General features: G+C 46.2%; 1 protein-coding gene across 1 annotated transcript; it reads right to left on the bottom strand.

The window, feature by feature from the left end:
- Window positions 1-14,400: 14,400 nt before the first annotated feature.
- Window positions 14,401-21,931, bottom strand: rabggta (Rab geranylgeranyltransferase subunit alpha). Its single transcript, XM_029686284.2, has 17 exons — window positions 21,842-21,931; window positions 21,025-21,058; window positions 20,783-20,893; window positions 20,160-20,284; window positions 19,824-20,011; window positions 19,337-19,594; window positions 19,055-19,138; window positions 18,890-18,972; window positions 18,701-18,796; window positions 16,626-16,731; window positions 16,407-16,458; window positions 16,183-16,271; window positions 15,987-16,075; window positions 15,782-15,898; window positions 15,550-15,663; window positions 15,340-15,427; window positions 14,401-15,237 (listed from the first exon to the last, which is right to left on the bottom strand). Exons 2-17 carry the CDS (start codon window positions 21,025-21,027, stop codon window positions 15,089-15,091), a joined length of 1,752 nt encoding a protein of 583 aa, XP_029542144.1. The 5' UTR covers window positions 21,028-21,058; window positions 21,842-21,931; the 3' UTR covers window positions 14,401-15,088.
- Between the last annotated feature and the right edge of the window lie 60 nt (window positions 21,932-21,991).

Here is a 21,991-nt window from a genome sequence, read left to right on the forward strand (position 1 = left end):
CCTCCCCACCTCATAAGGGGAGGAAAAGTCATGTATCTTTACACACAGGGGATCCGTCATGAGACTGCTCACATGAATGCAGTAGTTGAACCAGTCAGGCTTCCATGCAGAAACTCCACCACTGTGCTGTCTAAACAAGTCAAGAAAAAGGATTCTAAACCTACAGTACGTACACACACACACACACGCACACGCACGCACCACACGCACGCACACGCACACGCACGCACTCACGCACACACACACACACACACACACACACACACACACACACACACACACACACACACACACACAAACATACAGACATCTACATGTCACTCACACACACACACCATTTCATATATCTTGTGACTTCAAAGGGGAAAGTTGCCTCTGAGTAAGTTCAAACAAACCCCTCCAAACACAGAGCAGTCATTAGGACATGATCTGTAACTACAGTGCCTGTCATACGGTATCCACATTTGCTGCATTATACTGTATATGGTAAAACAGTTAGCTCTGCAATCTGAGAGAATTCATGGTGACAAAAACATATCTGAGATTCTCATGTGATGTAAAATCAAATCCACATGGGTCTCTTTAAACAGAAACATAGGCCCTATCACAGGACAGTGTAATATCTTATAACTTGATGCTTCACATTCTCGTAACATTCATTTCACCATTATTTTGTATAAATGTCAGCGAAATAATTAATTTCTGTTTGTCAACAGTGAGGGTAAGAAGTATACTATTTATCATGAATAAGTACATTTAGTAGAAAGGTTCTTAGGAACCAGGCTCACGGTACCATGGGTCAGGAAACGGAAACATGTCATTGCAAGAATTTCCTAATGAGCCAGAACGAATACAGCATGTTGGCAGAATTCAAACCTACATAGAATAATGCCACCACTTTCTTTTTCCACTTAACTTTAACTGCTGTGGATTGTGTCAGTATACGTATATTTACACAAATTGTTCACTTACACACAAAAACGTACAATAATGTCAGCTAAAAGTCTTCCCAGACATATGGAGAGAACATGAACTGGTTCATACACACATATGGGAGTAGTTACACACACACACATACTGAGGTATTGGTAAGGGTTGCCATATTGCCATGGGCAAGTGATCTAAGCAGTTGCGGAAGTTGAGCCTGTTCTTTGGTTGCCCCATTGGGCAGGTGATTTTGTTTTTACTGATAACAAACAAAATGCAAAGAATTCCAGTAGTCTGGTCCTTCTTGTTCCTCCCCTGTGTTTAGGTGAAAAAAAGCTACTTTACATTTTTGGGCATGTGATCATCATATTTGGCCAACACAAAAATACTCCTGACTTGCCCAATGAGCAAATGCCTTTCAGACCTTAAAGCTGAGATCCCCAAAAGGTGAAACAGTGCCACTGGCCGCCCCAGGCACATCTGTTCTTGTTTTTGAAAAGGAGGAGATAAACATCCAGCAACCTAATAAAAATATATCGTAGTACATGCTCTTCTGTTTTATCGCACGTGCAGTGATGTCCAAGGGGAGTCTTTGTTTTTGTATTATACAATGGGTGGGACTAATCCTGAATGCTGATTGGTTATTAAAACTTACACTAACCAAAAGCCATGGACAGATGGCAGCATTCACGCAAAACTGAAAGCGAGAACCATCATATTTAACCATGGCAAGGTGACTGGGAATATGTCAGAAGACAAACAGAGTAGTCATTCCCTCTGCAAGGCAATCAAACAGGCAAAACGTCAGTATAGCGACAAAGTGGAGTCGCAATTCAACTGCTCAGACAGGAGACGTATGTGGCAGGGTTCACAGACAATCACGAAAGGACAGCCAGCCACGTCATAGACACTGACGTCTTGCTTCTAGACAAGCTAAACACCTTCTTTGCCCGCTTTGAGGATAACACAGTGCCACCGACGCAGCCCGCTACCAAGGACTGTGGGCTCTCTTTCTCCATGGCTGATGTAGGTAAGACATTTAAACGTGTTAACCCTCGCAAGGCTGCCGGCCCAGACGGCATCCCTAGCCGCGTCCTCAGAGCATGCGCAGACCAGCTGGATGGTGTGTTTACAGACATATTCAATCTCTCCTTATCCCAGTCTGCTGTCTCCACTTGCTTCAAGATGGCCACTATTGTTCCTGTACCCAAGAATGCAAAGGTAACTGAACTAAATTACTATCGCCCCGTAGCACTCACTTCTGTCATCATGAAGTGCTTTGAGAGACTAGTCAAGGATCATATCACCTCCACCCTACCTGTCATCCTCCAATTTCTATGTTTGGGATTGAGTATGATTCCCAATTAGAGGCAGCTGATTATCGTTGTCTCTAATTGGGTATCATACTTAAGGTGTCCCTGTTCCCATCTGTTTTTGTGGGATATTGCTTGTGTATGTGCTTGTAGCACCACTGAGGTTACGTTTCGTCGCTTGTTTGTTTAAAAAAAAAAATGAAGTTTCACTGCAAATAAAGATGTGGAACTCGACACACGCTGCGCCTTGGTCCCGTCCTTATCACGAACATGACACACTCACCCACTCCACACTGAAGAGCAGGCTAGTGATTGCTTTGCAATTTTTGCAGGTAGACACGGATTCCTTCCAAACCACTCATTGTTGAATTTGTGATTTCCAACTTGTTGTGTAATGTTCATGTCCAATGGCCGATGAGCACCGATACGTTTTATCTATAATTTCTCTTCATTATTTCTCTTCAAATGAGAAGGATTGAAAAGGATCTGTCAGTAGATTGTCGACTTGATTCATTATGATGATTGCTAGCTTGCTAGCTAAGATTTTGAAAGAATGACATGATCAGTCCAATCAAAGCTATGCTAGCTATAACGTGATTTGAGGTAATTGTATCTGTGGCCAATGACATCGAGCCTTCTTGGATGGGCACTTCTAATGTAACTCTATGGCAGCAACCAAGGGGATTGAATTTTTGAGCTCTCCCCGTAGATTTTGCGTTGACGTAGTGTCCCCATGAGTAACAGAACACTGAGCCAATTACGCTCCATATTTTCCCTTCCCTTTGTTTCCTGTCTCTCTGTGGCAGTTCGAGTTAGTATGTCTTGACTTTTGGAGTGCTGAGGACAACAAGCAAGCTCAGTGGATGTATTGGTTCTGACAGATCACTTCACCAAGTTAGCTCACGCCTTTCCATACTCAAATCAAACGGCAAAGTAAGTTTCTAGAAAGATATGCGATAATGGATTTTGTGTTTATGGATTTGCTGAGCAGATCCACATAGATCAAGGGGCCAATTTGGAGAGTGAGCTAATCACAGAACTTCTCAAGCTCTCTGGTGTCGCCAAGTCATACATAACTGCTCACCATCCCATGGATAATGGGGGAACGGAAAGGTTCAATCGAACTCTGGGAAATATGCTTCGCTCACTCCCTCTAAAAGCTAAAGAGAAATTGCCGCAGCACATACAAACTCTAACGTTTGCCTACAATGCTACTGTACACGAAACCACTGGCTATGCTCCATTCCAGCTCATGTATGGTCGCGTTCTGAGACTCCCTGTTGATGTAATGTTCAAGCAAGTTTTGAGGGATCCTGTGGTTGTTGACTATAGTTGTCACGTCTAATCAAGGTGGGTGGAATCAGGCGCAGAGAGCAGATAGCGATATAAAGTTTATTCTCCGTTGAACAAAACAAACACGGTGAACCCAAACACACACAGGGTGAAATTATCCAACACAGGATAACAGACTAACCGGAGAATAAGAAACACAAAAACACCGATAGACGAAAATAATGACAACATAAACAATCCCCCACAAAACAAGGGTGGGACAACCTACATTATATACAGACACTAATTAACTAAACAACACACAGGTGCAACCAATCAGACAAAACCAACAGATAAACGAAAAGGGATCGGTAGTGGCTAGTAGGACGGTGACGACGACCGCCGAGCACCGCCCGAACGGGCAGGAGAGCCCACCTCGGCGGAAGTCGTGACAATAGTAGCTATGTCAAAACACTGATGTCCCATCTCCATGAAGCAGCGAGCATCGCTCAACGGCATACGGTTAAAGAACAACAGAAACAGGCCAAACGTTATGACAGAAAAGTCAGAGGCACTCACCTGAACAAAGGAGACAGGGTGCTTCTCGCTAACAAAGGGGGAAAAGAAAACTTGCCCGAAAAGTGGGAAGCTAAGGTGTACACAGTCATTGACAGAAACCTACAAACACACATATATAAGCTGGTGGACGATAACGGAAACACCAAGGTGGTACATCGGAACCTTCTTCTTGACATCAGCGTTCTGCCAGTTGAAACGCCCAAGGATGATTCACGTGAATCTCAATCGGATGGAGCTGTACATCCAGAGTGTCAGGGTCAGTAAATGGACCTTTCAGACTTTGATGAAGAGGAAAGCTCTGGAGATATGACCAGTTCATGGGTTACTCAGTGGAGTAGATGACCCCGCAAATCAGGACTCTTCGGAGAGACAGGAGAAAGTCAGGGATGAGATGGAGCAAGAACTGTCAGCGTACAGCTGCAGGGACAATCCAAACCAAGACCGTCAAGCTCAGCTATCTCTCGATAATGAGACTGCCATTGGCATTCTTGACTATGACAGGGTAGCTGTAGTCCCTGACACAGATCCTTCAGGTATTCCTGACTCAGTTGCACCAGTTGATTTAGCTAGTGACCAAGACTTACAAGGACCGGGTTCATGTGATTTACAAGATGTGGTCAGAACACGCACTGGCAGGGTAGTGAAATCTGTAAATTGTCTTATTGAGACAATGGCTCAGAAACCATTCACTATGGAGGGATTAGCCACCAAACTAGGAAATAAGTCCCAGTCTCTTCTAACTCTGTTTTAAAAAGGTTTTTCTTTTTTTCTTCTGTTGTTTTGAGGAATATTCATGGATATGCAAAGCCATCTAAGTGATGTGTAGAATGGTGTCAAGGGATAATGTGATGTGAGGATGAGTGTTGTATGATGCTTATTAATGACTTAAAAATCATACAATGTGATTTTCTGGATTTTTGTTTTAGATTTCGTCTCTCACAGTTGAAGTGTACCTGTGATAAAAATTACAGACCTCTACATGCTTTGTAAGTAGGAAAACCTACAAAATCGGCAGTGTATCAAATACTTGTTCTCCCCACTGTAATTTTTTTTTAAAGGCACCCATTGTAGCGTTTGCCGTGAGGTGTTGATTTATCTGTTTTTTGAAACCAGGTTTGCTGTTTATTTGAGCAATATGAGATGGAACAGAGTTCCATGCAATAATGCCTCTGTATAATAATGTACATTTTCTTGAATTTGTTCTGGATTTGGGGACTGTGAAAAGACCCCTGGTGGCATGTCAGTTGGGGTAGGTGTGTGTCAGAGCTGTGTGTAAGTTGACCATGCAAACAATTTGGGATTTTCAACACATTAATGTTTCTTATAAAAATAAGTGATGCAGCCAGTCTCTCCTCAACTCTTACCCAAGAGCATGCTGTTAGGTATGCGTAACTGGCTGTAAGGTTGTCAGTCGCAGGAGAGCAGAAGTTGGGTAGCCAAAGGAGCCTTTTACTTCAGTGAACAAAACACACGGCACTAAGAACACTAAACACAATATGGGTTGACATAACCCAGCGCAAACCAGTCTAGCGTGCACATACACGAAACAACAAACAATTTCACACACAGACATGGGGGGGAACAGAGGGTTATATACACGTCTAATATTGAGGGAATTGAAACCAGGTGTGTAGGAAAACAAGACAAGACAAATGGAAAAATGAAAGGTGGATCAGCGATGGCTAGAAAGCCGGTGACGTCGACCGCCGAACGAACAAGGAGAGGAACCGACTTTGGCGGAAGTCGTGACAGTACCCCCTCCTTGACGCACTTCTCCAGCAGCGCGCCAACAACGGCCTCGAGGACGACCCGGAGGGCGAGGTGCAGGGCGGTCTGGACGGAGACGGTGGAATTCCCGCAGCATTCTCCGGACCGTACCTCTCTCACTCTACGAGGTACTGAAGGCCCCTCGCCAGATGCCTCGAATCCAGTATGGAGCGAACGGCATACACCGGGGCCCCCTCGATGTCCAGAGGGGGCGGAGGAACCTTCCGGACCTCAGACTCCTGGAGAGGACCAGCCACCACCGGCCTGAGGAGAGACACATGGAACGAGGGGTTAATACGGTAATCGGGCGGGGAGCTGTAACCTGTAACACACCTCGTTCAGTCTCCTCAGGACTTTGAACGGCTCCACAAACCGCGGAGCCGGCAGGGCAGGCGGAGGGGCAGGTTTCGGGTCGAGAGCCAGACTTGGTCCCCCGGTACGAACACCGGGGCCTCACTGCGGTGACGGTCTGCGCTGGCTTTCTGGCGCAGCACGGCGCGCTGAAGGTGAACATGAGCGGCGTCCCATGTCTTCTCCTTGCACCGGAACCAGTCGTCCACCGCAGGAGCTTCGGTCTGACTCTGATGCCAAGGAGCCAGAACCGGCTGGTACCCCAGTATGAACTGGAAGGGGGAGAGGTTAGTGGAGGAGTGACAAAGCTAGTTCTGGGCCATCTCTGCCCAGGGCACGAATGCTGCCCACTCCCCTGGCCGGTTCTGGCAATAAGACCGCATAAACCTACCAACATCCTGGTTAACTCTCTCCACCTGCCCGTTACTCTCAGGGTGAAAACCCGAGGTAAGGCTGATCGAGACCCCCAGACGTTCCATGAACGCCCCCCAGACCCTCAAAGTGAACTGGGGACCCCGATCAGACACTACATCCTCAGGCACCCCGTAGTGCCGGAAGATGTGTGTAAACAAGGCCTCCGCAGTCTGTAGGGAGACCGGGCAGAGGAAGGAGACGGCAGGACTTAGAGAAACGATCCACAACAACCAGGATCGGGGTGTTTCCCTGTGATGGGGGGAGATCGGTCAGGAAGTCGATCGACATGTGCGACCATGGCCGTTGTGGAACGGGTAAGGGGTGTACCTTACCTCTGGGCAGGTGCCTAGGAGCCTTACGCTGTGCGACACTGAGCAAGAGGAAACATAAACACTCACATCCTTAGCCAATGTGGACCACCAGTACTTCCCACTCAGACAGTGCACCGTCCGACCGATGCCTGGATGACCAGAGGAAGGTGACGTGTGGGCCCAATAGATCAACCGGTCACGGACAGCAGATGGAACGTACAGGCGCCCAGCGGGACACTGGAGGGGAGCGGGCTCTGCACGTAACGCCTGCTCAATGTCCGTTTCCAGCTCCCACACTACCGGCACCACCAGGCAGGAGGCCGGGAGTATGGGGGTGGGATCCATGGGCCGCTTCTCTGCGTCATACAGCCGGGACAGTGCGTCTGCCTTCACTTTCTGGGAACCTGGTCTGTACAAAAGGGTGAAAACAATACGGGTGAAAAACATGGCCCACCTTGCCTGGCGAGGGTTCAGTCTCCTCGCTGCCCGGATGTACTCCAGATTGCAGTGGTCAGTCCAGATGAGAAAAGGGTGTTTAGCCCCCTCAAGCCAATGTCTCCACGCCTTCAGAGCCTTGACGACAGCCAACAGCTCCCGGTCCCCCACGTCATAGTTTCGCTCCGCTGGGCTGAGCTTCCTCGAGAAGAAGGCAAAGGGGCGGAGCTTCGGTGGCGTACCCGAGTGCTGAGAGAGCGCGGCTCCTATCCCAGCCTCGGAGTGCTGAGAGAGCGCGGCTCCTATCCCAGCCTCGGACGTGTCCACCTCCACTATGAACGCCAAAGAGGGATCCGGATGGACCAGCACGGGAGCCGAGGTAAACAGAGCCCTCAAGTGACCAAAAGCCCTGTCCGCCTCTGCCGACCACTGCAAACGTACCGGTCCCCCCTTCAGCATTGAGATAATGGGAGCCGCTACCTGACCAAAACCCCGGATAAACCTCCGGTAGTAATTGGCAAACCCTAGACACCGCTGCACCTCCTTTACCGTGGTGGGAGTCGGCCAATTACGCACGGCTGAAATGCGGTACTTGACGTACAGGTCATGCTCCAACAGTCGACCAAGCACCCTGCGCACCAGGGACACATGCTCCGCCGGTGTAGTGGAGTATATCAGAATGTCATCAATATACACCACTACACCCTGCCCGTGCTGGTCCCTGAAAATCTTGTCTACAAAGGCTTGGAAGACTGATCAACCCATACGGCATGACGAGGTACTCATAATGCCCTGATGTCGTACTGAACGCCATCTTCCACTCGTCTCCCTCCCAGATACGCACCAGGTTGTAAGCGCTCCTGAGATCTAGTTTGGTGAAGAAGCACGCCCAGTGCATTGACTCAAGAATTAGCGGGTAACTGTATCTCACAGTGATCTGATTTAGGCCTCAGTAGTCAATACACGGGCGCAGACCTCCCTCCTTCTTCTTCACAAAAAAGAAACTTGAGGCGGGTGAAGTGGAGGACCGAATGTACCCCTGACGTAGGGATTCACAGACATCTCCGCCGGTGACAGGGGATACATGTGACTCCTGGGAAGTGTGGCATCTACCAGGAGATTTATTGCACAATCCCCCCGTTGATGGGGTGGTAATTGAGTCGCCTTCTTTTTGGAGAAGGCGAGAGCCAAATCGGCACATTTGGGGGGGAATGCACACGGTGGAGACCTGGTCTGGACTTTCCACCATAGTAGCACCAATGGAAACCCCTAAACACCTCCCTGAGCACTGTCGTGACCACCCTGTGAGAGCCCTCTGTTGCCATGAAATGGTGGGGTCATGACGAGCTAACCAGGGAAGGCCTACTACCACAGGAAACGCAGGAGAGTCAATGAGGAAGAGACTGATTCTCTCCTCAGGACCCCCCTGCGTCACCATGCCCAGGGGAAAGGTAGCCTCCCTAATCAACCCGGACCCTAATGGTCGACTGTCCAGAGCGTGAACTGGGAAAGGCCTAACCACTGGAACAATAGGGATCCCTAACCTATGGGCGAATGCTCTGTCAATAAAATTCCCAGCTGCACCTGAATCGACGAGCGCCTTATGCTGGGAATGCGGGGAAAACTCAGGAAAGTAAACATGCACAAACAGGTGTACAAGAGGGGGCTCTGGATGAGAGTAGTGCTGGCTCACTTGGGGCAACACCAGAGTGCCCTGCCTGCTGCCTCGACTCCAAGAGGAACCAACCCGGTACCGACCAGCAGTGTGACCTCTGCGGCCACAGATGGTACATGTGAAAGCCCCTCCTCCGGCCTCCCTCAGCGCAGCACCTCCCAGCTCCATAGGCACCGGAGAGGTGGTGCTGGGAGGGGGAATCGACAGAGCCCTCTCTGGACGTCTGTGGGTGACCAGCAGGTTATCCAACCGAATGGACAGGTCCAGCAGCTGGTTGAAGGTGAGGGTGGTATCCCTGCAGGCCAACTCCAGATGGACATCCTCGTGCAGGCCACAGCGGTAGTGGTTGATAAGGGCCTTGTTGTTCCATCCCGCTCCTGGTGCCAGGGTCCGAAATTCCAGGGCGAACTCCTGGGTGCTCCTCGTCCCCTGCCTCAGGTGGAAGAGACGTTCACCTGCTGCTCTACCCTCGGGAGGGTGGTCGAAGACTGCCCGGAAGCGGCAGAAGAACTCCTCGAAGTCGTCCAACGCCGCATCTCCTACTCCTCACACGGCGTTAGCCCAGTCCAGAGCTCTCCCCAAGAGGCACGTGGCGAGGGCGGACACCCTCTCCCTTCCCGAGGGAGCCGGGTAAATGGTGCCCAGGTATAAGTCCAGCTGTAGCAGGAAACCCTGGCACCGTGCTGCCGTCCCATCATACTCCCTGGGAAGGGCGAGACGCATCCCACTGGGACCGGGTACAGGAGGGACGAGTAGTGGTAACCCCTGTTGTGCTGGTGGAGGCGCTGGAGGGACTCTCTCTCTCTCCCGTCCATGGTCTGAACGACGCGGTCCATCGCAACGCGGAGATGTTGTAGCATCTCCACGTGTTCTCTGACACACTCCTCGACTCCTATAACCGGGGTACCTGCTCCTGCTGACTCCATGGTCGGGTGTGGAATTCTGTTAGGTATGCGTAACTGGCTGTAAGGGAGTCAGACGCAGGAGAGCAGAGGTTGGGTAGCCAAAGGAGCCTTTTATTTCGTCGAACAAAACACACGGCACTAAGAACACTAAACACAATATGGGTTGACATAACCCAGCGCAAACCAGTCTAGCGTGCACATACACGAAACAACAAACAATTCCACACACAGACATGGGGGGAGCAGAGGGTTATATACACGTCTAATACTGAGGTAATTGAAACCAGGTGTGTAGGAAAACAAGACAAGACAAATGGAAAAATGAAAGGTGGATCTGCGATGGCGATGGCTGGAAAGCGGGTGACGTCGCCCGCCGAACAAGGAGAGGAACCAACTTCGGCGGAAGTCGTGACACATGCATAGTATTTATATCAGCCCTCTGATTACAATGAAGAGCAAGACGTGCCGCTCTGTTCTGGGCCAGCTGCAGCTTAACTATGTCTTTCCTTGCAGCACTGGACACACGGTTTCAGCCTGCAGAACGTGCTTTTTGGAGTGTGGTGTCAAGAAAGCAGAGCATCTCTTTATTATGTGCAGACCTCTCCCCATCTTTACAACCATTGGATCTACATGTTTTGACCATGACAGTTTACAATCTAAGGTAACACCTCAACTTGTTCATCAGCCACACCATTCATTACCAGATTCAGCTGAGGTCTTGTTCTTGATTTGTACCAAATACAATGGTACAGGATCAGTTTATTACTGGCCACCCATTCCAAAACAGACTGCAACTCTTTATCAATTTCTTTCAACCAATCATCAGTCATTTGTGTCGTCAGTGCAGTACATGTTGAGTACCCTTCTCTATAAGCATGCTGAAAGTCTATTGTTCATTTCTTTATGGAGAAATAGCACTGTATTTGGTCAAACACCATTTTTTCCAGAAGTTTGCTAAGAGCTGGCAACAAGCTTATACTGTAGGTCTGCTGTTAGAAGCAGTAAAGGCCACTTTACCACTCTTGGGTAATAGCAGAATTAATTTGGCTTCCCTCCAGGCCTGAGGACAAAGACTTTCCTTTAGGCTCAGATTAAATACATAATAGATAGGAGTGGCTGGAGTCAGCTACCATCCTCAGTAGCTTTCCATCTAAGTTGTCAATGTCAGGAGGTTTGTCATTATTGATCGATAACAATAGTGTCTCCACCTCTCCCTCACTAACTTCACAGAATTCAAATTTGCAATGCTTTTCTTTCAATATTTTTTTATTTTTTTTATGCATGAATACGATGGCTTGTTCGTTGTTAGCATTTCCTGATGAAGTTTGCCCACTTTGCCAATGAAGTAATCATAAAAAGAATTGGCAACATCAAATGGTTTTGTGATGAATAAGCCATCTGATTCAATGAGAGATGGAATTGAATTTGGATATATTATGTCCTTGTATTGCTACTGCTGTATCATCAAATTGAGTTTCAGAAAGGGCGAATATACGAATGTTATCTGATGTTAGCAAGTTATTGATTTCATGAACCTTATTTCTAAGGCTACATATATTAATATGGGCTATTTTCAGCCCTTTCCTGGATAGCTTATCAGAGATAGACATAATATGGAAAAGAGCAAACAAAGCAAGAGAAAATAATACATATTCTGCAGTCTATTAATCAATTTGTGTGTGTGCGTGTGCGTGTGCGTGTGTGTGTGTGTGTGTGTGTGTGTGTGTGTGTGTGTGTGTGTGTGTGTGTGTGTGTGTGTGTGTGTTGCAGCTACAAACCCATAGGCTTGGCTGTCTCATCCCCTCCAGGCTTCTGTGAGGGAGGGTGAACAGTGAGCCTGTCATAGCGGATGTAATCAATGTCCCCACGCACTCTGGCAGCTTTCTTCTGGCGCACAGCTTCGGGATAGTCCTTGTTGAGGAAGATATACATTCCTCTCAAGTTCTTGGCTCTTTCCAAAACAGCTACTTTGTCCTTGAACCTCAGGAACTTGACCACTATCGGCCTGGGCCTGGGCCTGTCGCCTGGGCCGGTTTTACAGTCCTGTGGGCGCGCTCCAACTGAATCTTCCTGTGGTCCATCTTCAATTTCTCAGAGATCATTTCCCTCACTTTGTCCACAGACTCCGTTCATGTCTCATGTGGAGAATCTACAATTCCGTCCACAACCATGTTGTTCCGCTTTGATTGTCCCTCGAGTCTGATTTATCAGTCATTGTTATCATGGATTCACACACATAACTGATGTCCTCTCTCAATGACTTACTCATCGAGCTGACACCGGGAGAACTGCAAACTCTTCTCCAGGACCTGGACCTCTATGGTCAGGTCTTCCATTCTTTTAGTAGTTGAATCCCCCAGTAATTTGGACAAAACAGTTGAAGCTATTTTCTTGTTGTAGCAACTACTTGTAGAACTATTTTTGTTCGTTTAAAAGATCCTTCACGTGTGATAGAGACACCACTGTCCTTGACGGTACTCCTGCCAGCTTTGGTCTTTGTCATGGTAGCTAGCAACGTAGCTTACGCTGTTACTCTTCGCAGTTCCAGACAGGGTAGGTCACAGGGAAGGTTGAAAACAACAAACAGCAGGGATCTAGACAGCCACAAACACAGGGACAATCCGCGGTCCCAGCCACAATGGCCAACCGCGTCGCGGGCTGCGTTCAAGCCTTCAAGAAAACCCTGAAACTGATGCCAACTGCGTTGCGGGATCCAAACTAAAAAGTTAGCTAGCTCCTTAGAACTTTCCAATACACTTTCAAAACAACAAACTTTTTCAAAACAACAAAACCAAGCTGTGATCACTTGACATGGATGCTATCAAACTGTTAATAATGAATATATCCTGCTGTAAATTATCACAATTATGTTCCTTGTTACATTCCAACTATGGTCTGACATTCATGCCTCTATGCCAATTAATATCCACCTGCCTATACCATTTACCCAACAAAATGCACTTTTTGGATTGATGATAACATTTTCCATTTTACTAACGTTACAGCAATGTGATCAGTTTTATTAGCAAGCACTAGAAACAAACAGGAAAGGAGTGACAAAAAGGTGTGGAGTGACAAAACAGGAAAGGAGTGACAGGAAAGGAGTGACAAAACAGCTAATTAACACATCCTCTGTGTGTTGTTTCTTTTTAGTTTCTTTTGTAAAACAAAAAGGGTTAAACCATTACATTCCTTTGTGAGTCTCAAACTGCACCTAATATTTCATAATCAAACGTGAAACTTTGATTGTGAAATAACTAAACCACTATCCAATCCTTTTCTTGGAACCACCCTGTACACAAACAACGTCACAGCAAGACAGGTGACAACACCTGCTTGTGTAGCAGGCGGAGGACAGCGATGATGCAAGTGCACATATTTTAATTAGTGGGATCCTTTCACGCCAAATCAAACATGTGAATAAAATGCAGTGGTGTAAAGTACCTAAGTAAAAATACTTGAAAGTACTACTTAAGTAGTTTTGGGGGTATCAGTACTTTATTTTACTATTTATATTTTTTACAACTTTTACTTCACTACATTCCTAAAGAATATTATTCACTTTTATTCCATACATTTTCCCTGATACCCAAAAGTACTCGTTACATTTTGAATGCTTAGCAGGACAGGAAAATGGTCTAATTCACACACATATCAAGAGAACATCCCTGGTCTTCCCTACTGCCTCTGATCTGGCAGACTGGCTAAACACAATCTTCGTTCATAAATTGTCTGAGTGTTGGGGTGTGCCCCTGGCTATCCGTAAATAAAACAACAAAATGGTACCGTCTGGTTTTCTTAATTTAATATAAGGAATTTGAAATGATTTATTCTTTTACTTTTGATACTTAAGTATATTTAAAACCAAATACTTTTAGACTTTTACTTAAGTAGGAATTTACTGGGTGATTCACTTTTACTTGAGTCATTTTCTATTAAGGTATCTTTACTTTAACTCAAGTGTGACGATTGGGTACTTTTTCCACCACTGATACAATGTACAGAATTGTGTTAATCCATTCATGTTAATCTACTCTGGCGCCACAGACAGACACACCCACCAAGCTCATTTATAACAAGGCAAAAGTAAAGATGTCTTCACCCACAAATAATGCAACCCTTGGGCCAATTGAGATATCGCATATGACTACCAAATTTCAGTTAATTACTGTAGCCCCTGCCTTGGGCCGATCAGTTTAACTTTGTAAACACCGGAACACTATGGCAAGACGCATCATTCACCCAAGTTTCATCAAAATCGGGCCAGTGCTGTCAGATATCGCATGTGACTAACGTACGAACAAACGGAGACAGATCCACAGTCCCCAACCAGATTCCGTCATGGGGGACAAAAGTAATGTGTGGTTACAGTTGAGCCACCCAACAGAAGGAAAATCTGAGTCCTGACTGAACCTCCATCACAACACCACAGAAACACACAGGAGACTCTCTGGGAGGCAGTGACACCGCATGTGCTGTTTTATTGGTGGAATAGTCATTTACAGTTGTTTAACAGTATAGATTAATTTCATAAACGTTTTTGCACAACTGTTTCAAAAATACAACCACAGATAAGTACTTTGCAATATTCTTCTGATCAATGTCCTACTGCAACCACCATACAGATGCTGTTTCAGTGCTTACTAAAAGCCACATTCTCACCATGCTCACTCATACACAGTTAGTAATATTACCCTCTATCAGTGAATCGGCATGCAGTTTGGTGTCTTGAACTGTATGAGAGATAGAGCGTGCACACACGCACAAACTGTACATACACATAAACACACACGTTTGTGAGAATGTCTTAGTGAAGTCTCTGATAGAAGGTCCAATGTTATCAGGCATTAAAATTAGTGGAGGGTCACTGTGAATCAATATCACCACACAAGAGGAATACATAGTGGAAAGGAGACAAAACACTTAAACACCCCTCTGCTTCTCACATATATGCATGGACACACACAGACAAATACTGCTGATGGTAGTACGCCGGGAATATGGGGAAGTTGCCCCTAAACACTAATCTAATGTCAGTTTTTCCATTTCCCCCCTAGAATGGTTATAGTTTGGGGGGGATAAGCTGATCCTAAATCTGTGACTAAGGGAAACTTAGAATGAGCTCTGCTGTTTGTCCAATCAGATCAGGAGGTCAGTGACTGAGGGCAGTAGCTCAGTCAACTCAGATTGAATGTTGGCAATCTGGGTGACAGGGTTGCCACGGAGATCAAGGCAGGTCAGCTTTGGGCAGGAAGTCAGGAGTTGAAGGTCAGAGAGTTTGGATATTTCTGAATATTACAGTCAAAGAAAATGACAACATCTCTAACTGTATTATAAAACATTAATGTATTACCACATTGAAACTGATCAAAAGAGAAAGGCAAGGATACGGTTGTTCTTCAAGGACACTTCTTGCAACTTGGGGAGATAGTACAGTCCATCCAAATTCTCAATAGCGTTGTCATCAGCCTCCAATACCTGGGAAAGGGAAGGCCATATTGTTAGCCAAACATCAAAATATTAAGTACAAAAACTAGAGTACAGCACATGAATAAATATAAATTTGATCATAACATAAAATGTTTTTTTAAGTACTATACCTCGAGGCACTGCAGCATGGCAAACTGAGGAGGCAGCCTAAGCAGCTGATTGCATGATAGATTGATATGAGTGACCAATAGCAGCTGGTCCAGGTGACATAACATGGTCAGGTTCTGTAGAGGTGAGGGTGAAAGACATTAGGTGGACTTACAGCCACAAAGAAGAGAATGGGGAGTCAAACTCTGGATGGACAAGGATAGACAGATACAGACAGGAACAGACAGCACTAACCTTGTCAGAGAGACTGAAGACCCGGACCTCAGCGTACTCCATCTTGAGAATGGTGTTCTCGATCATGAACTTACTGCACAGGTCACCGTAATAAGCAGAGCGCATGGAGTCCACCTCCTGTGTGAGAAAGACAGAGCAGTGATAGAAAACACATCTATTATGTATTAGTGTACACGACTATGTAATAGCCCTGTAAAGCACTAACTTTAAGAGTCTGGAAGTGAGAAAGGGTCTCTCGCTCGTAACCTAGGGGATCTAGCGCCCTCATAAGCAGAACGATGGTCAGCAAGCACCCTGAGAAAGTGAGAAATTACAATTGTCATACATTTTGTGACGTTTCCAATAGTGATAGATAAATAATAAACCCTAACATACACACTACACTCAAAGTGTGTACGTACACTTGTTCTGGGGCTCCAGCTCCAGAAGTTGGTTGCAGGACTGTAGTTCAGACTGCAACACAGAGGTCTTTTCCACAGACAGCTCACTCCTACCAGAGACAAAAAATATGCTGAGGTATTTTTTCCCCATTCAGTAAACAGAAAGTCTGATATACCAACCAGAGCCTTCTAAAGCTCTGCTATTCACACACACACACACACACACACACACACACACACAGTACCTGAAGAGCTCCTGGTCAGTGGCAGAATCCCTGCACCAACTCTCAGACCGACCTGTGAAAGATGGAGGCAATACTATGAGGTGAGGCTAGAGGGCAGCAGAGAGCAAGGACTGAAGTCTAAAACATTATATACCCATCGCAGACATGTTAACACAAAAAAAGACAAGAGCATGTACTCAGTCACACAGAAGGTGCATTAGCACATAAACATTATTTCACCTGTGTACAGAGCACAGTCTCTGTGAGTGTGTTTCTCAGTCCAGTGCACGGTCAGGTTGTGTTCATTAATGATGTCACTGATAGTGCCAGGAGGAAGCGCACAGATCTAACACCATGTTAAGGTCCACAATCAAATAGAGTAAGTGTGGATGCTTGTGTTTGTTAAAGTGATCGAATGTATAACATTATATGTTGCAAATACCTGTTGAGCATTGCCCATCTCAAAGACAGGTTCAACATAGATCATTGTATGGTAGTGTGTAAAAAAAAAAATAACACTAGTTTTATTGTCACATTCACCGGATAGGGGCAGTGACATTTCTTATTTTACAGGGTCAGCCATAGTAGTATCGTGTCCGTGGAGCAAATTAGGGTTAAGTGCCTTGGTCAAGGGCACAAGACAGACTTTTCACCTTGTCAGCTCGGGTATTCGAATGAGCCACCGTTTGGTTACTGGCCCAACGCTCTGCAGAGATAAAGTCATTCTCTGTCTGTAAAGGTTCATTGGGTTCTTTCTCTACCTGCGTTTCAGTAACAGATATGGAGAGCTCTTATCAAAAAGAGACATGTTAAGAATGATGAAACCTACTGTAGACTACAACGCAGGGATGAGAAAGGAATGAAAACAAAACAGTGACCACTGAGCAGCACAAAGGAAAAGTGCATTTACCACATGCCTAGAACAGAGTAATGTCTTTAGCCTCTTAGAGATGTTAAAAGTCTCCCTTATGGGGGACTTTGAGCTGTTCTGGACTGGTTCCGTCTGACATCTGTGTACAAAGCACTTGTGAACGTTGTAGGGTCCCATACCAAATAGGGCCAAAAAGCCCCATCTGTCTGCTCTCCGTTTCCACTCTCTCAGCGGAGCAGGTTGCATACCCCACATTTGCATAGGGAGTGATGCGTCACATTTGCACAGGGAGTGATGCGTCACATTTGCATAGGGAGTGATACGTCACATTTGCACAGGGAGTGATGCGTCACATTTGCATAGGGAGTGATGCGTCACATTTGCACAGGGAATGATGCGTCACATTTGCACAGGGAGTGATACGTCACATTTGCACAGGGAGTGATGCGTCACATTTGCATAGGGAGTGATGCGTCACATTTGCATAGGGAGTGATGCGTCACATTTGCATAGGGAGTGATGCGTCACATTTGCACAGGGAATGATGCGTCACATTTGCACAGGGAGTGATGCGTCACATTTGCACAGGGAGTGATGCTTCACATTTGCACAGGGAATGATGCGTCACATTTGCACAGGGAATGATGCGTCACATTTGCATAGGGAGTGATGCGTCACATTTGCATAGGGAGTGATGCGTCACATTTGCACAGGGAGTGATGCGTCACATTTGCATAGGGAGTGATGCGTCACATTTGCATAGGGAGTGATGCGTCACATTTGCATAGGGAGTGATGCATCAGAATTTTCTGGCCTATTCAGACAAATAAATGTTCTCTTCCTCTGAGCAAGTGAGACAGCACATGAACGGTGACAGTCTAGCAAGTGCAGCCGTTGTGGTTTCATCTCACTGTGATATTCTCAGCTGCATTTAGAGCTCACAACATGAAAAAACACAAAATAATTTCATAGAATTGTAGCAAAACCACTTTCTCTTGCTCAAAGACAGACTAAATCACTTTGTGCTTAAAGCTGAAGTTGTAACGGTTCTGCACACATTTGAATGGTGTCTACACTGCTCAGTGGACTTTTAGAAAAATTGTGTGATCAGTTAAATGAAATTGTGCCAATATTGTACTGTTACTAAGTAACAGTACAATATCATATTATTATCATATTATTGATTTATCATATTTATTTAGTTAATAGAAATGTGATTGTAATATAATTTGATTGTTACTATATTTAGTAAGCATTTCAGTCATTTCAAACCCTACTGGTCCACTTTTGTTGAATAGGACAAAAATCAAATGATTTGTACTATGTACTTGAGCTTGTGTCCTCAAAAGTGACTACATAATTATGGTTGGGTATGCCTTTAGGCAGAAATCAACATGTTGCCCTATCATTCACATTTTACCCATGACCATGAAGGAAAGGATACCCAGACAGGGCTGTGTCTGAAGTGAGGATGGACACTCCTCCATTCCACACGCTGGGGCTGACCATCCAACACCAGCATCAGACCACTAGATGAAGCCTGAAAGGAGAGTCGGGGAGGAATGGAGTTTAACTGTAGAAGGAGCAGAGGACATACATTACAATAAGGTGTCTACTTTGAGGGAGTACTCACATTGACAGGTCTGGAGAAGGCCACAGCCACCCTCTCCTCCTCACGGCTGACAAACACACAGCTTATCATCTCCTCTCGCTCCGCTGAGAAAGGCAGAGAAACAGAGCTCACAGCTGGAAGATAATAAAGACAATTTACATAGAAAATACCAAATGATACACGCACCTCTGCCTAGCAACCACCTGTAGTAGAACCAGGCACTCTGGTCATTGGGGTCAGTGAAGAAGGCATTCTGTACGAGCTCATACTCTAAAAATAAAAACCAAAGGGTTTAGTAATGTATGATGATAACACAGACAAGCAGCACGCATCAACTCATTATTCTGCCTTCCATCCAACCCATGGTATTCCTAGTGACAGTGCCCTCTGTCTGCCCGTTTAAAGTATTACACTGACAATATATCTATATATGTTTGTAACTCTGCCTGGCCATGGTGTTGTCCATACCTTTGAGCAGCTGTTCCTCACAGACGCGATGAGAGTGTGTCTGAGGGGAGGGTGGAGGGGAGGAGTGGGAGTGCTGGTGGCAGGGCGAGGGGGGGTCGGGGGACTCAGGGTGGAGTAGGGGAAGGAGGGTGCTCCGGTAGTGCCAGCTGGAGTAATTGGAGAAGTTGGAGCCGATGAGACGGTCAGTGAACTGCAGCTCCTGGTCCACAGGCACACCAGACATCTTCACCACCATCCGGCGATAATCCCAGCAGTGAACTGAGAAATATGAGGGGGGAAATTGAACATGAGAAAAAAAAAAATATATATATATGAATGGAGAGACCAGGACGTCAAAATATATTTTGATCCTCTGTCACATTAATTTCTATCTCTTGTCCCTATCAAGCTCCGTCTCATCCACCTCTCCACCCATCCTCCTTCAAAGCTGTAGTCCCTCCCCAACTTCTCTCCTCCCTCACTATCATCCTCCTACCCTCTGACTCACAGTTGCGGTCATCCAGACTGAGGCAGCGGTCACACAGGCCCAGTTCTCTGGCCCAGTCAGGTCTGGGCAGGCGGGCTGAAACCCAGCCTCGGTGGTGCCAGCTGCCGTACGACTTGGGATTCACCTTCAAACACGACTCCAGAAACAACAACTCAGCCTCATACATCTTCTGCACGTCATCCTCCTCACTGATACAGAGAAAAGGATAAGACATGTATGAGTTTGATGCACTTAAATAATGAACAAGTATTGGTACTTTCAGATAATAATAGCTACAAGAGACTCAGCTGTGCCACCATGGGCAAAAATGCATTATAAGAGATGTAGTGTCCTCACCGTACAGTCTCCAGGTGCAACAGGATCTCTCTCCTGTAGTTCCAGAGAGTGGCAAAATCAGGATTGGAGGATAGCAGCTGCTGGGTCAACTGAAGGGCCTCATCATCCAACACACCCTCCATCCTCTAAAACCAGCAAGAGAAAAGGAAAAGGGAAGTGATGAAATGTGATCTTCAAAGTTACTGCACAGCTCTGTCATTCCATCCAAGCAACTGCACAATCAGGCTTAAACCGTAGCCATAGTTAAACTATATTTTTTTAAATATATATATCAAAAATAAAAATATTTACCCCGTTTTCTCCCCAATTTCGTTTTTTTAGTAGCTACTATCTTGTCTCATCGCTACAACTCCTGTACGGGCTCGGGAGAGACGAAGGTTGAAAGTCATGCGTCCTCCGATACACAACCGCGATGAGACAAGGACATCCCTACCGACCAAGCCCTCCCTAACCCGGACGACTCTAGGCCAATTGTCGCCCCATGGACCTCCCGGTCGCGACAGAGCCTGGGCGCGAACCCAGAGTCTCTGGTGGCACAGCTGGCACTGCAGTACTTAACCACTGCACCACCCGGGAGGCCCTTATCTTCCGATTTTGACTGAATGCGTCTATGTCAAACAGACCTTAGTAAAGATAGCATCTCGTCCTGCCACATAAATCTTGAGTTTCTTCTCTCTCTCTTTTCTCTTCTCTTCTTCCTGCTGGGCGGTGGACTTCAGCTTTACCCGTCCATGCTGTGAGAAAGACAGACAGGAAGACACTTAATTAACACATTGCATTGATATCCAGTAATGATTCAAAGATGACAATAACTAAATCCAACTTAAACAGTGTGAAAGCAGAAAAATAATCACTCTTCACTCACCATCGTGTCAGTTCAGGGAATAGGCTGTGCAAATCTAAAACCAAAGAGCAGATTGAGATGGCGAATCAAGAATTAACTATGTGAACCACGGAACCGTCAGGCGCCTGCACGTACACACTCAAATCAATTGTGGCCTGCATCTGCGGGAACACCTCTTTATACTACTTTTGGTCCATTTTTAAGCTAGGACAGACGGGAGGTGGGGGCGCACCAGTGCAGTAGGTACCATAACGTTGGATGCCAACCGCCGATAAAAACTACAGATGAGGCGACGGCGACAACCGCAGACATTGTCCTTCGCCCCTGCCTGCTGAGGACGGGTTGTTTTCCCGCAGTTCTGTTAACAACAGCGAGGGCAGGTGTTCGGCAGGCGGGAGCGAAGGACACTTAACGTTATGCGCTAGCTACTTAGAAGTGGGGATGTTGATGTCGTAGTTTCAATGAGCAAGGCAGAGTTCATGCAGATACAGGAATTCCCACATGCAGGAACGCCCCGAATTGCGGGCCGTAATCACACACACTTGCCCAAAACCGCACCAACCTTCTGATGGCAGCAAAACACCGAGTGAGGGGAATACTGAGTTGTGTCAAGTCGGCTACAGCATAATAATAATCAGTTTGCTGAATACATGAAGATCGACTCGCCAGTCGAAAGTATTTGTAAACACACATGATTAGCGCTTCGACTTGGCAATCGCCCATCAACAAAACAGGACCCCAAGCTGTCGGTTGAGTATACCCGCGTATTCACATGTAGTTTCGATAAAAACACATTTACTAACATAAATTCCAACATAATAACACCACATATACTCACTCCAAAAGTCTACTGCTGTTGTAGCAATGTGTGGATTCGTTTACTTTGGTTTTCAGACGAAATATTGATGTGTACCTGTGTCACCCAGTGGCAGTGAGGCGAACAACTACAATTTGAACTTCCGGCCCGTGGAAATTGACGTCACGACCA

The sequence above is a fragment of the Oncorhynchus nerka genome, linkage group LG17 (genome assembly GCF_034236695.1).
Source record: "Oncorhynchus nerka isolate Pitt River linkage group LG17, Oner_Uvic_2.0, whole genome shotgun sequence".
NCBI lineage: Eukaryota > Metazoa > Chordata > Actinopteri > Salmoniformes > Salmonidae > Oncorhynchus > Oncorhynchus nerka.